Here is a 15910-nt window from a genome sequence, read left to right as displayed (position 1 = left end):
ATTGTGAAACTAGCTCTCTCACATCTTATATTGCTCCGCAGGAAGAAAGATGGTGTTAATTATACAGGAAATAATTACACAGTGATCTTTTAAAGTATACAGCAATAGGTAACATGAATGGTGTGTATGGTAAGCTCATACCCATTCTGGTAGCAGGATGTTTGAGCAACAAGGTCCAATCTACAGCGAAACAACAGTAGGCCATTCAACCCCTCAAGACTAATGTGCCACACAAACAGAAAATTCCAGAATGTCTCAGCAGGTCTGGCAGAAGTACTTGCAGATCTGCTGAGTTTGTTCAGCATTTTCTGTTTTCTTTCAGATTTCCAGCACATGGAGTCATAGAGATGTACAGCATGGAAACAGACCCTTCGGTCCAACCCGTCCATGCCGACCAGATATTCCAACCCAATCTAGTCCCACCTGCCAGCACCCGGCCCATATCCCTCCAAACCCTTCCTATTCATATACCCATCCAAATGCCTCTTAAATGTTGCAATTGTACCAGCCTCCACCAGAACCTTTGGCAGCTCATTCCATACACGTACCACCCTCTGCGTGAAAAAGTTGCCCCTTAGGTCTCTTTTATATCTTACCCCTCTCACCCTAAACCTATGCCCTCTAGTTCTGGACTCCCTGACCCCAGGGAAAAGACTTTGTCTATTTATCCTATCCATGCTCCTCATAATTTTGTAAACCTCTATAAGGTCACTCCTCAGCCTCCAACGCTCCAGGGAAACCAGCCCCAGCCTGTTCAGCCTCTCCCTGTGGCTCAGATCCTCCAACCCTGGCAACATCCTGAACCCTTTCAAGTTTCACAACATCTTTCCGATAGGAAGGAGACCAGAATTGCACACAATATTCCAATAGTGGCCTAACCAATGTCCTGTACAGCCGCAACATGACCTCTCAACTCCTGTACTCAATACTCTGACCAATAAAGGAAAGCATACCAAATGCCTTCTTCACTATCCTATCTACCTGCAACTCCACTTTCAAGGAGCTATGAACCTGCACTCCAAGGTCTCTTCGTTCAGCAACACTCCCTCGGACCTTACCATTAAGTGTATAATTCCTGCTAAGATTTGCTTTCCCAAAATGCACCACCTCACAGTTATCTGAATTAAACACATGTAGTGTTTTGTTTGTATTTGAGCCTGTTCTGCCATTCAATAAGACCATGATGATGTGATCTAAATCCATATACCTACCCACCTTCATCCTATAACCTTTAGTAATCTTTATTAACAAAAATCTATCAAGCTCAGATTAAAGATGAACAATTGATATCACACCAACTGTTAACTGCCAAAGAAAATATAAAACCTCTACAAATATTTGTGAGGAGATGTGTTTCCGAATTTCAGTCCTGAAAAATCTAGCTCTGGCTCTTGCAATGTTCCCCTTGGAATCCAGGTATCATTCCGACCAAGACAGAGGTCTTCCTCAAATGGTGCTCAAAATTTCTCACGTACTCTCAATGTTACACGACTAGGACCTTATATTACTGAACAGTAAATTCGACCCCTTTGTATTTTGTTTAAACACCTTTCTTATTATTTGATGACTATTTATATAATTTTAACATATCTGTACTTTGACTCTCTACTCTTTCTTGCTTTTGGAAAATACCGTTCTATTCTTTTCAGATTTCACATTTGCTTACATTGAAATCTATTTGTCACAGTTATGTCCATGCACTAACCTTGGAAGATCTCTTTGCACTTTTACGCTTCCACCTGTACTGCTAACAATGCCAACTATTTGTGTCTTCCACAAATCTGGATATGTTGCTTTCTATTCCATTACCTAAGTCAGTGAATTGTCGAGGCCTTACAGGATAGAGTATCTGCCCAAATCTCATGGGCAATTTCACCACTATCAGTTTTCCAGGGGCTCCTCATCTTCCTAACATAATTGTAAAAAGGTTGATGGTTGAATTTGATGTATCTTTGATATTTGAAATTTAATGTGTGGTGTCTGCTGTTCTGTGCCATGCTAATGGATGATCCATGAATTTTGTTTGAGGGTCCCTGGGCTCTAGTGGGAGGTTCCTGGGCTCTATTTCGATACTGTAATAGAATGGAGATTTGGTGTGAGGCTGGGTGGTGTTTAGCGTTCAGGAGCATTCGCCAGACTGACGTTGTTTCCCTTACCCATGCAATCGTTGTTGTGGGTGAGGTCAAATCCAGGGAAACAGAGGCAGTTGTAAGATCCAACGGTGTTCTTGCAGGTTCCGTTCCCACAGGGCTGCCGGTCACACTCATCAATATCTACAACATAAACACACAGCCAGCTCACTCACCGTCTGACACTCGATGAACAGACGGGCTCTCAATGAAGCTACCAGCCAGCATATTTGCAGAGTAGAGACACTGTCATGTAATACAGGATGGGTGGCTAGCCAAATGCATAATTTTGAGTTGTCCCCCCATTACATGCTGGATAAGGGAAGCCTCAGCCAGTCTGCCCACCCATCAGAGCACACCCCCATGGAAGGTGTTATCCCCCACTCCCCCTCTCTCCAGTGAAACTCTTTCCTGGCGCATCCTCCAAAACTCCAACTCTAAAGCCCCGTCCTCCAATTCCCTGCAGTCCTCTAGCCCTGTCTTACCAAATCCCCAGACTCGCCTCTAAATCCACCATCTTCCCCTTGGCACTGTCTGTATTCCGAGCAGCAGATTTCGGGCTGTGTGGGGACCAGCTATCAGAGTTCAAGGCCTTTCCCTAACAGATAGAAATCCCGTCCTTAACTGGTTATGGCTGACCCCCAACTTGTGATCACAGCGGGGCAGCCTGCTTTCTGGAAGCCATTCAACCAGGAAGACAAGCAGTATGACCCTTAACCCCTGTTAGATCCAGCCCTCTGAGCAAGTGAAGATGTGAGATTTCTCACCCATGCACATTGTCTGGTCAGCTGTTGCTTTGAACCCATTGTGACAAAGACACCGATAACTCCCTTCTGTGTCAATGCACTCTCCGTGGCTACACACATTGGGGATCTCCTGGCACTCATTACGATCTGTTAGAAAAAGACATTGGAAGAAAGGATTTTAAACCACATCTGCAGAATGAGAAGCTACAAACTACACACAGGACAGGAGATCTGTCCAGCCTATCCATATGGACAGGGAGGTCTGTACTTATTACCCACATAGATGAGGAGGATTGTACACAACCATCCAGGAGTCTAGATTAGAGTGGTGCTGGAAAAGCACAGCAGGTCAGGCAGCTTCCGAGGAGCAGGAAACTTGACGTTTCAGGCAAAAGCCCCATCCCTGATGAAGAACCTGCTGCGCTTTTCCAGCACCACTCTAATCTAGACTCAGATCTCCAGCATCTGCAGTCCTCACTTTCGCCATCCAGAGGGACAGGTTGGATTGAGCACTCCTTTCCCCAACCACCTGCCAATAGACTGAACTGATAGAGTGACAGAGAAAAATATCTCAATAGTAAGTTCAAGAAGCATGTGGTGCACTGGGGGCACTCTAACCTCTGGCTGGACAAATGAAACATGATGAGATCCTACATTTTCACACCCAATGTCATTTCCTATTTAGCATTTTGAAAACCAGCTGTAGAACTGGAGGGATCGACAACTTTCTTCAACCGATGTTGACAACTAGTGGGCAAAATATCAGACACTACTCACCCACACAGGCTCCACTCAGTGACAGTTTAAAGCCCGGGGAGCACTCACAGCGGTAACTGCCTGGGATGTTGATACAGTCGGCATTCCGCTGACACAGGTTATCTCCATTGGTGCACTCATCAATGTCTAACCCAAAACAACAGGCAAAGAGAGGGTTTCAATCTTCTTCATTAGAATGTCAGGACATAACTTGTCAATACTGCAAAACGAATGTATTAGAAGAGAAATGCAGTGATAAGGTAACTGCCTACCTTCACAGATCAGGAACACATTGTTGTAGCTGAATCCCATTGGACACTCACAGCGGAAATTACCGATTTGGTTGATACAGACGCCATTCGCACAAATGCCGGGGATTTCCCGACACTCGTCAATATCTGCACACGGAATATACACATAAGCTGAAAATGATCCCTAACCTTGCTCAATTACAATCCTGTAAACAACAGGCTTCCAAACGCACTGCGTCCACTACGCTGACAGGTTATGTGGCTCAGCTCAATTCCCGTCAAAAAATAACTGAAATCAATCTGCCTTTTTGTTGAAAAAGAACAATTTTCCTTGAAGAACTCCATTCTAATTTAATCTTAAAGATGTTGAGCAAATTTATTTTCACACTGATCTGCCTTTTTATAATTAATATTTCATGCCCAAAATTCAGAAATGCTTTGTTGATTATATTTAGAATGCTTGAGTAGAGCATCTGAGGGGTCATTTAAAACACCATTCGATGTGTATCGAATCAATGCAGCGCTCTGAAAGCTTGTGATTTCAAATAAACGTGTTGGACTATAACCTCACGTAGTGTGATTTCTGACTTTGCCCAACGCAGTCCAACACTGACATCTCCACATCAAATTAAACTCACCTTTGAGAACCGGGGACTCACAAACAGACTGCAGGTAATGTTTGTCTCAGGGATGTTTTTTATAAAAAGAGGACATTGCTGCACATTACAACAGGCATTGTTATGAGCCTATGAACCCATTGATTGCACTCTCTATGTTATACCTGCCTTGTATTGGAAAGAGGAAGAACCGAGATGGTAGAACATTAAGAAGCGACTGACTGAAAGAGTATGGCACAGAGTGGCTAGATTCTAACAATCCCTTTGACATTAGATCCCAACCTAACAATGATTTGCAAGTTTACTTGTTCAGACTCCATTGGAAATATCAACAAATAATACTCCTGATATATCTTCCAGTTGCTTTTAATATCAAATACATGATGGAACTAATTTCAGTTTGCATTGTCCATGACTATTCCACAGATCCAGCGACAGTTACAGATCCTGACCGTAGGAAAAAGCAATGGATACTCACCAACTGGTTTGCCCGTATGGATATCAATGATGAAGCCAGGAGCCTGATTCCCACACAGGAGCTGATAGTGAGCTGAAGGAGAAATTTCAGTCAGTCATCATTTTACACCATCATTTACAGTCAGCATACACTTAGCACTTCACCTCATGTGCATGTTGAAAAGGTAGTTTCATAATAGACAATGCACAATCTACATTCACCTCTGATCCTGTCATTACTTTTCACCTCATTTTATCCCAGAGGGAGTCATTACATAAAATCATCAACAGCGTTTACCACGTCCAAATGACCACTGTCCATCAACTGACCATCATTGCCTACAGACAGTCACTGCCTACTGACCATCCACTGCCCACACACTGACCGTCACCATCCACTCACTGACTGTCACTGTCCACTGACCATCACTGTACACGCATTAACTATCACTGCCTGCCCACAGGTCATCACTGCCCACTGACCATCTACAGCCCATCCACTCACTGTCCCTGTCCACCCACTAACCATTACCACCATCCAGATTGTCACTGCCCATTGACCATCACTGCCCAACCACCGATAATCACTGCCCACCCATTTACCACCACTGTCACTTCTCACTCACTGTCACTGCCCACTGACAATCAGTGCCCATCCACTGACCCTCCCTGTCCACCCACTGACCCTCACAGTCCACCCACTGACTGTCACTGCCCACTCAGCATCATTATTCACCAAATGACACTCACTATCCACCCACTAACCATCACTATCCACCCACTGACCCTCACTGTCCACCCACTGAATGTTACTGCCCACTCACTGACCATCACCAGCATCCAGACTGTCACTGTCTATTGACAATCACTGTCTGCCCACTGACCATCACAGTCCATCCACTGACCATCACTGCCCATTGCCCATCACTGCTCACCCACTAACCATCCACTGACCATCACTGACTATTACGGCCCATTGACTGTCACTTCCACCCACTGACCATCACTGACCACCCACTGACCCTCACAGCTCATTGTTACCATCCATTCACTGACCATCACTGCCCACCCACTGACTATCACTGCTTGCCCACTGACCATCCACTGCCCATCCACTATCACTGCCCACCCACTGATTGTCACTGCCCATGTACTCATCCTCACCGTCCGCCCATTGACCATCAATATCCAACCACTGACTGCCACTGCCCACTGATCGTCACTGTCCACCCACTAACCATCACCAACGTTCAGACTGTCACTGCCCACTGAACACACGCACTGACCATCTAGTGACAATGATTGCCCACTGACCATCACTGCCTGCCCAATGACCGCCATCACCTACTGACCGTCCATGCTCACCCACTGACTGTCACCATCCACCCACTGACTGTCACTGCCCACTGACCATCAGTGCCCACACACTGACCCTCATAGTCCACCCAATCACTGTCACTGACAACCCACTGACCCTCATAGATGACCCACTCACTGTCACTGACCACCCAATGACCACCTACTAACCCTCATGGTCCATCCACTCATTGTCACTGACCATCCACTGACTGTTACTGTCCACTGAGCATCAATACTCACCAAATTACACTCACTATCCACCCACTAAACGTTACTGTCCAATGACCATCAGTGCCTATCCATTGACCCTCACTGCCCACCCACTGACCCTCACTGCCCACCCACTGACCATCACCACCTATTGACCATCACTGACCACGCACTGACCATCACTGCCCACCCCTTCACTGTCTCTGTCCATTGACCATCATTACTCACCCACTGATGGTCTCTATCCACCCACTGACAATCACTGACTCATCCCAATGACCGTAACCATCCACCCACTGACCGTAACTACGGACCCACCGAGTGTCACTGATCCCTCCCATTGACTGTCACCACTCACTGACTGTAACCACACACTAATCATCACTGCCCACTGACCATAACCATCCACCCAATGACCATCACTGTGCACTCACTGACCATCCCTGCCCACCCACTGACCGTTACCATCCAGTAGCGGGCTTTTGTTAAAATATAGATTTTAAACCTATGCCCCTGACTCCACAGCACGATATCTGTTCCACTCACATGTAGCTGGCGTGGGGCAGGGCTCACATGGCTTATTCCATCCCTTGCCCACGTTGTATGAGCAGCAGCACATCTTCTTGGTCATGTTGAAGGAGAGCTCATTCTCACATGTATCATTGAAGTTGCGGTAACAGACGCTCTTCCTCATATCTGCCACAATTCAGAACAGAAAGATGTTTAAATGTGCCTGATAAATATAAACCTCACTCACAGTCACAACCACTCCATTGAATGCAGCTTATATACAAACAGACCAGCTAAAACCAATATTCTAAATTGAATGTCAGGTACAACGCCTGGCAATGAGATAATAGTGATTTTCACATGGTCAGGGCAGAGGGGATTGCAGTGAGGTGAGGCTGAAAAATAGAATTGATTCCATGATTACACCTTTCCATCCTTCTCTCCTTCTTTATGAAGCCTGTTAAAAATGTACCTCTTTGTTCTAGTTTTGGTTGCCTGTCTTAATATTTTCTTTTGTAAGCTGGTGTCAGATTCGAGTTGGTTGACCCAAATGTGTTGGGTCAGTTTTGTGACATTATTAATACAGGTTATTGCTGCCATTGTCTCAATGGGCCTTCACCCTCAACACAAGCCTTTACTCAAGCCATTTCCTGAGGTCAGGCTCAATTGATTTTCCTTAAGACACGTAAACTTGAATCATATCATGAAGGAGGTCACTTGATCTATTCTACCACACTGGCTTTCTGCACATCACTCTTTCCCAGGAACACTGTGAACTTTGTTTCTTCAGTATCACTCACATTCTCTGCTGCTTTGGTAAAGCTGCTTGAAAACAAGTTTTCTAACTTTCTACCATCACTTTTGTTCATTTGAAACACCCTGTCTTGGAATGTATGGGAACTAACCGACACTTACAGTGAAAACCCACAACCGACAGTTTATGTCTCTGTCTGACTTTGCTGCTGGCCCAGAGCCATATAAAATTGGGAAGAAGGAAAGAGGAAATTCTGTCCTAAAACTGCTTAGGATGGAAAATCCGAGCACCACATCTGTGGTACATTCTATATGGAAATAGATGTATAGTTGTTTATAAGAGATAGCCAAATGGGAGTACCTGCTAGATGGGAGAGCTTGTCAGATAGAAGTGCCCACTGTAAGTGAAAATTATATACAAATCTGCACCATTTAAGACTGTTCAACATCAAATTAAATCAGAACCATATTGGAATAAGTTAATGAAAACTATATAGGGCTGTCTATTTTATAGCAATGATAGACATTTCCCTCTCTCTACCTCCTACCCTCTCGCTCCTTCTTCTCCCTTCTAAACCTCTACTCCCCTCTTCCTCTTAGTGCAGAAATGATTGCTTTAATACTTTATATAAGTGAATGCTATGAATGAGCACTCATTGATATTGCATGCTATATATAATTGAACATTATTATGTAAGAGTGAGCATTATATATGTGGACAATATAAAAATGCCTACAATATCCAAGTTCACACTATAGAGGGGAACCTTGATTATCCGAATACCAATTATCTGAAAATCGGATTATCCGAAGGATAGCTCGAGGTCCCGACAGAAATATTACATCAAACTGGTATGTCCAACAGTGATCGTGTCTTTTGTTTATAGTGATTAAAAGTGCTGCCAAGAACAGTCACAGGCACTGTCTCTAAATGACTGACCTCCCACCCTCCCTCTCTCTCTTCTCACACTTTTCCTGGAGTTCTACATAGGGGTGTACCCCAACCCCTCTTCCCCAGATAATCTCTCCAATGTTGTCCTGTACGGGGCAAGGGTGTAACCTGTCAAAAGGTTACAGTAAAATGGTGTGTGTATGTGTGTGTATGCGCATGCACTATTTGGAGACTCACCCCCCCCAACCCACGCTCCCCCCCCCCACAAAACCTTCAAAAGGCAGTAGCAGCAGCAGTCTTGTTGTTGGTGTCCAGTCTGGCTGCCCTGAAGAGGGGGTGGGGGCGGAAGGGGATGGGGGCCCATAGGGGTCACATGGTGGTTGGGGCGGGGGCAGTGTTGGGGCAGATAGAGCGCTGTGTTTGGGGTGGATGGGAGCGGTATTGGTGGTGGGCTGGGGGCAATGTTGGATGGGGTTGGGGGTGGGCAAGCCCCCAGAGGAATGGCACTGAATCGATTAACTGAATAATCAATTATCCAAACGAAATAGTGCCCACCCATCTCGTTTGGATAACCGAGGTTTCTCTGTATATGACTGAGCGTTCCAGGTAAATGAAAGTGAATGCTGGGTAGGAAGCAGCACAGTTCTGGAGGGTTCACATGACACACAAAAAATGGACAACATGTACTTGTAAAGTGTGTCATGTGAACTCTCCACCTTTTATACAGGTACGTGTTACCTGTGAAAAATGGCAGGCTGTCCTTTTATACTTGGGATCATTAGGTATCAATAATGTCAACAGCAAGCTGATTTATATGGAACAAAGAGATGTGGTTAGCTTGAGTTAATGATATACTGCAGCTCCCCTGTGTCTGGATTTATAATACATTAGAGGTTTTTGAGAAGACTCTCTTTTGAAGAGATCTGATAGGTTACAGAGATGTTGACCCATTATAATTTACATTGTTTTAGCACTTGAAGCACTATTTTGTATGGTACAGAATTTATACCATAGTTCTATACTTAGTTCCATACTTGTTTTGAGTTGCATACTGAGTATGTCATTGCTATTCGTGTGCAGGAAGCTGATCCAAAATCTCTTAAAGTTTTGATTCTTGTCAGTTATCGTATTTCTTACAAATCATCATATTCTCTGTAATATCTGGACATGGGACACAATGCTGAGCTCCAGTCTCTTACCCATACAATTGTTTCCTCCATTGACTTGCATGTACTCCGGAGGGCAGACACAGGTATAGTTGCCCAAAGTATTGTAGCATGTTCCAGGTCCACAGATTCCAATGTGAGTGGTGCATTCATCGATATCTGAATAAAGATATCCATTAAAATCAATCAAATCCCATTAACAGAAGACAACCAGAGAGAAGAGCTTTATGAAATGTAATAGATGTGGTGTATATGGTTTTCAAAATGTAGTAAGTCAAGTGTAAGAGAGATAATTGACAAACATGTAGATAACATGGCCAAGAGAATAGAAAAAGGAACATAATGAATTTGTGGTAAAATATCGCTTCTTAGAACAGACGTGGCATTCCACAGGCCATTCTTATCTACTCTATGTGACAAGTTTGAAGCAATTTTTAGAAATTGAAGGATTACTGTTGAAATGCACTGAAAGGCATGTTTCTGTTGGCGTGTTACAAATATGTGGAACATTGTGACAGATTCCAGCAAGCTGTAAGCAGGTCAACAAAGATTGGCACATACATGTAGTTACACTTCAATGTGATTAATACGCTTCGAAGCAGTGATGCGGGAATGAGATACATCTGAAAATGTTAAGATTTAAAATGGAGCTGTAGAGTGGATGTTTCTTAATTTGGAGATGCACAGGTTATTAAAAGTACAATCCAAGTAGGTAAGGCTGTAAAATGAACCTGAAACATTAGAATAATAAAGCAAAGCATAATAGGATACCATTATGATATAAAATTAATGGAAAAGATGCAGCATTGATTCATTAGACCAGTTCAGAGACACCTTTGAAGAAATAATACTTTCTTTAAGCTTGAGAAGATTTGGCAGTAATCTGAGATGGGGTTTTAAAGTTTAAGGAAAAGACTTAAGATAAATAGTGACAGTAGTCAGGAAGACAGATAAGAGGACTAACATTTAAGATGAACATGAAATGAATTCATGATATTTTTAAAAAATTTACAAAGGTTAGTCTTAATGCGAATGACAGTACCACAAGCTATTGTTGGATCAGAGGCCATCACCTTCCTTTAAAAAGCTTTTGAAGGTAAAAAAACATTCAATTTATTTTCAAAATTTGTGCTCATCTGGAGACTGAGAATCAGGAAAAAGAGATAACTAAAGTTTCTTAAGAATGTGAGCTTAGGAATAGACAGGATAGAAGAGATTAGAGCAAATAAATTAACAGGTACAGAGAATGGAACGGAAGAGGGAGAGTGTTCAGAAGGGACTGATAGACAAAAAAGTTCAGGTCAACAGACAGGGAGAAATGTAGAGACAAAGGTTTACAGTAAGAGATCAAAGAGTTTGGGTTAGATTGGAAAATAGGGAAAACAGACTGAGGTTAAAATGAGACTGGGGAAAACAGGAAGGGTAAGATAGGAGAGAGAGTAGGAAATCAGAGCAATGGATTTAAAATATCTACATTTTTTTACCTTTAGTTAAATGGTGTACTTAGCTCCATATACAAACTCAAGTCAGACTTATCAGTCCAGGAGATATAAGAACATAAGGCATAAGAGGAGAAATTAGGCCATTCAGCCCATTGAGTCTGCTCTGCCATTCAATCATGGCTGCAAAGTTTCTCAACCTCCACTCTCCTGCTATCTCCCCGTAGCCCTTGATCCCCTTGATACTCAAGAACCTATCTATCTGAGTGTTAAATATACTCAATGACCTGGCCTTCACAGCCTTCTGTGGCAATGAATTCCATAGATTCCCCACTTTCCGGCTGAAGAAGGTTCTCCTTATCTCCTTTCTAAAAGGTCTTCCTAAGGCTGTGCCCTCAGGCCCTAGTCTCTCTTACCAATGGAAACATCTTCCCGATATCTACTCTGTCCAGGTAATTCAGTATTCTGTATGTTTCAATTAGATCCCACCACATCCTTCTAAAGTATAAACCCAGACTCCTCAAACATTTCTCATATGTTAAACTGTTCATTCCTGGGACCATTCTCGTGTAAAACTCCCCTGACTAACAGTTAAAGCTATGGATAGACAGAAATACATTCAAAGTGATAGACATGCATAGTAACTGCAGCCTCCTTTCTATTTCAAGAACCTGAAATCGAGGTTCAGGGTCAACAGTCCGTTCTCACCTTCACAGATACGAGTATCCTCATTCAGGTAATATCCAGCTGGACATTCACACTGAAAGCTGCCAAATGTGTTCACACAGTTTCCACCCTGACACAGGCCTGGTAACTCCTGACACTCATCAATATCTGCAAAAGACAATCAGTCGTCACGCTGCAGTCTACATTGGTTCTGTTCCTAAATGTACTCAGTTAAATGCAACATACCCTCCAGAATGACAGTGATAGGATTGGGTCGGAACCCTTCCCCTCCTGGACACAGAGTCTTGTATTCAGCTGCAAGAGAATCCATACAGTAAACATCAGTTTTTCAAGTCTTTATATCAGCTAATCGAATGTTTATCACCTGACACAAAACATTTTCTTCATTACAAATTCCATCACACCCCAAATCCTCAATTTGCATCTCATCCTTTACTCTATCTCTAGCCTTCCATCCTTCTCTTATTTCTCTTATTGCAAATTTACTGTCATCAACCTTTCTTATTTTTCTCTACTGTGACGATGCAATATCTTTGCTCAGTTAGGATTCCCTTCATTTTTTGAAAAACTTAAGTAATTGAAATGTAAAAGGTACAGGGCCCCTATACTACAGCCAGCCCTTTATCTCAGACTGCTTTCTACTATCCTAGGGCCGGTCTGACTGAATTCAGTAAAGAAGACAGAGATCCAAATGATGTCTTGTTGCTAAGAAGATGCTAACTTCTGCCTGGTGACTGCAGGACATAATGGAGGACCCACAATATCCCTGAAATCAAACACTGGGTTAGCGTAGGTCTGTAATAGTACATTCTACTGTGACCAGACACTCAAATGCAACAAAGAGTGAAGGATCTAGGCAGCTTGGTATTGTTGCAGTTGGCATGGTAAAACCTCAGCATCATGCAAAAAGCAAGACTCGTTACAAACACAGAAATATTTAATCTGCTCCATACAGGGATGTAATTCCAAGAAAATACTTCTTGGCTCTCTTTGAACTGTTGTACAAGAGGACATTTCATGAAATGCTAGATCTTCCCTTCTTTACTGTCCAATTAACTCTGCCCTTGTCTTCATGATCACTCCAATTTGATCACCCAATCAAAGCATGGTCAAAGTATCTGAGACACATCAGCTGCACTTACTGGAGTTGACCAGAGGGCAGAATTCACAAGGGTTTCCCCAAGCCCTTCCCAGCGAGCAACAGCATGAGGCTCGAGTGACACCAACACCGATCTCTGCACTGCATGAAATCCCGCCATCTCCCCTTGGCAAGGTTTCCAGGAAGCAATTACCCACGCGGGTATCTGTAAGAAAGCAAAGCAGAAACGATGAATTCATGTTGGGACTGAAACTGTGTACAGAGGCTACCATAAAATGATCAATAGGAACATCTCAGAATGTAAAGGCAACACAGAAATAAAACAGGACTGTCCAACAAGGTATTTATAACTCCTTGTGAATATACAACATGCATAACCTTCCACATTGCTGTCATTTTAAGTGACTGTTACAGAGACGTGTACGAGGCCACCTATTAGAAATTCAGAGAAGCACTTGGTGGAAATGCTCAGCAGGTTTGGCAGCATCTGTGGAGAGAGAAACGCATTTACGGGTTCAATTTTATGGTGGAGTGAATAAAAGGAAACAAAACTGGGGAGAGACTGAACGCAGATTGAGTCTAGACAGCTGTAAAGGGGTAAGCCGAAAGATGAAGTTCTGTTCCTGGAGATTCCCTGGAAAACTGCAGCTAAGAATGGGAATGGGAAGATCCGAGTGGGTGAACAGTAGAGAGCTAAAGTGACAAGTGAGTGGAAGCTCAGAGTGACATTTACAGAAATTATAAGAAATGGTCGTCCAGTCTGTGTTTGGTTTCCTCATTTGCGTGTCAGTCTGTCACTAAATACAGCTCTAGTGAGGTGAAGGGGATAATTATTTCAGTGGATGGAGGAGGATGAGTCGCCGGGCAGAGGAGGATGGATAAATATTTTGGGAATTTACTTATGGGAGGGGAAGTTTCGAACGTTTCCAGTGCAGATTAAAAAGTGAGTTCCTGACAGTAAAAGGCATATATGGGGTGTGGATGGAGACTAACAGGGTGGTAGCTTTAACAGTACAGAAGATACAAAGACTGAGGAAGGATCTGCGAAGATGAGGGATGCAGGCTGTTAAACGCTCTGGGTACCACTCTATCATTGAGATGGAGGACTGGATTTTATGTCTTCCAATTCCTGGCATAATGGAAATTCGGTAATATTGCCAATGTTTAGTGCCAGAGCAGTTGGAATTTACAGTCAGCAAAGCTTAGCAAATCACAGCCCTGAGTGGGTTAGCTGAGGGTTTAAAGGGTTGTACGTTCCCCATTTATATTCACATAATTACACCGAGAAGAGTCCTGTCAATTAGATTTCAATGATTAAGTGGGCAGGAGATTCATTGCTGCTGTTGGTCTCTGTCTCCCTGACTGAAACCTGTGCTCTCACCAGCTGCTTGCCATTGTCTGCAGTTCACTGCTTCTGTTTCCATGGAATCATTAATTGCTACTGTCATCGAATCATTCCAAACGTAGAACTAGGACTCACCCACGCAGCCAACCCCTGTAGGATTCAGCTCGAAATCTGTCGGGCAGTTACACAGGTAGCTCCCAGGGGTATTCACACAGAGGCCATTGATGCAGTTTACAGGGTCAGCACATTCATTGATATCTGTGAACGTAAACTCAGTGAGTCATTAAACAATGAATCATCTAACTCATCGAACAACTGATTATCAATCATTAAAACCATCACCGATCAGGTCCTGAAACACATTCCTTTGCTTCTCAGCAACACTTAAATTTGAAAGAATTCATAAAAGATTTACAAGGATGCTGCCAGGTTGGAGGTTTGAGCTATAGGGAGAGACTGTATAGGCTGGGGATAGGGGTCGGAGGCTGAGGGGTGACCTTATCGAGGTTTATAAAATCATGAGGGGCATGGATAGGATGAATGGTCAAGGTCTTTTCCCCAGGGTAGGGGCGTCCAAACTTGAGGGCATAGGTTTAAGGTGAGAGGGGAAAGATTTAAAAGGAACATGAGAGGCAACCTTTTCCTGCAGAGGGTAGTGCATCTATGGAATGAGTTGCCAGAGGAAGTGGTGGAGGCTGGTTGGAGTGTAACATTTAAAAGGAATCTGGATGGGCATATGAATTAGAAGAGTTGAGGGGTGTGGGCCAAATGCTGTCAAAAGGGAGTAGGTCAGATTTGGCTATTTGGATAGCATGGACAAGTTGGACCGAAAGGTCTGTTCCCAGGCTGTACAACTCTATGACTCTAACACATGCTCCGTTATATCATTATTTATTATTTAATAATAGATCTTAGTTATGTACAGCAAAGGATGAGCCCATTGAGCCATCATGTGGTTGGTATCTCTTTTAGATACTTGACAGACATAGAATGCATTTGGGCTTAGTTTTTTTTATATATGCTTGTTGAAAAATTTTTACTCTTTTACAAAAAAAAGTTATAAAAGTACAAAAATACAGAAAAGTACAAATAATACCACATTATTATATTAAAGTAATGTTAACAATAAACTATGTAGTACTCTTTGGGATACAATCATCTCATATTTACTTAATCCAAGTTAAAATAAACTCAAATTAAGTGAAATAGTATTAAATTAAATTACAAATCCAATAGGATTCAATTACATTACATTACACTACTCTACTCAACTCGCTGCACCTTCACTGAAGCTCCTGTCCACGGGATTAACAGTTATTATACCCGTATTTACTGGGCCTCCTTCCCCCTGGGTCCCTGGACCACCACATACGGCCCTCACGGCTATAAAGACCCTAATCAGTACCGCCGATAGATCCAAGTCTATGTAATTTAGAAATGGCCGCCAAGTCTTATAAAATTGCTCTGTTCCATGGCGCACCATACTCTTCCGATA

At 43.1% G+C, this 15910-nt stretch overlaps 1 protein-coding gene across 1 annotated transcript in view; it reads right to left on the bottom strand.

Moving 5' to 3' along the window:
• fbn2b (fibrillin 2b) overlaps window positions 1–15910 on the bottom strand; it is a 374963-nt gene that overhangs the window by 53133 nt on the left and 305920 nt on the right. The window contains exons 36-46 of the mRNA XM_060846046.1: window positions 14551–14673; window positions 13114–13275; window positions 12197–12265; window positions 11993–12118; window positions 9879–10004; window positions 7071–7220; window positions 4978–5049; window positions 3904–4029; window positions 3653–3778; window positions 2897–3022; window positions 2157–2273 (exon numbers count right to left, since the gene is read on the bottom strand). Of these exons, the coding sequence (XP_060702029.1) occupies window positions 2157–2273; window positions 2897–3022; window positions 3653–3778; window positions 3904–4029; window positions 4978–5049; window positions 7071–7220; window positions 9879–10004; window positions 11993–12118; window positions 12197–12265; window positions 13114–13275; window positions 14551–14673 (1323 nt within the window). The remainder of the gene's footprint in view (window positions 1–2156; window positions 2274–2896; window positions 3023–3652; window positions 3779–3903; window positions 4030–4977; window positions 5050–7070; window positions 7221–9878; window positions 10005–11992; window positions 12119–12196; window positions 12266–13113; window positions 13276–14550; window positions 14674–15910) is intronic.

This window comes from Hemiscyllium ocellatum, chromosome 28, assembly GCF_020745735.1.
Source record: "Hemiscyllium ocellatum isolate sHemOce1 chromosome 28, sHemOce1.pat.X.cur, whole genome shotgun sequence".
NCBI classification, from domain to species: Eukaryota; Metazoa; Chordata; class Chondrichthyes; order Orectolobiformes; family Hemiscylliidae; genus Hemiscyllium; species Hemiscyllium ocellatum.
Note: the sequence above shows the minus strand (reverse complement) of the source record. Positions and strands in the feature narration are given on the sequence as shown.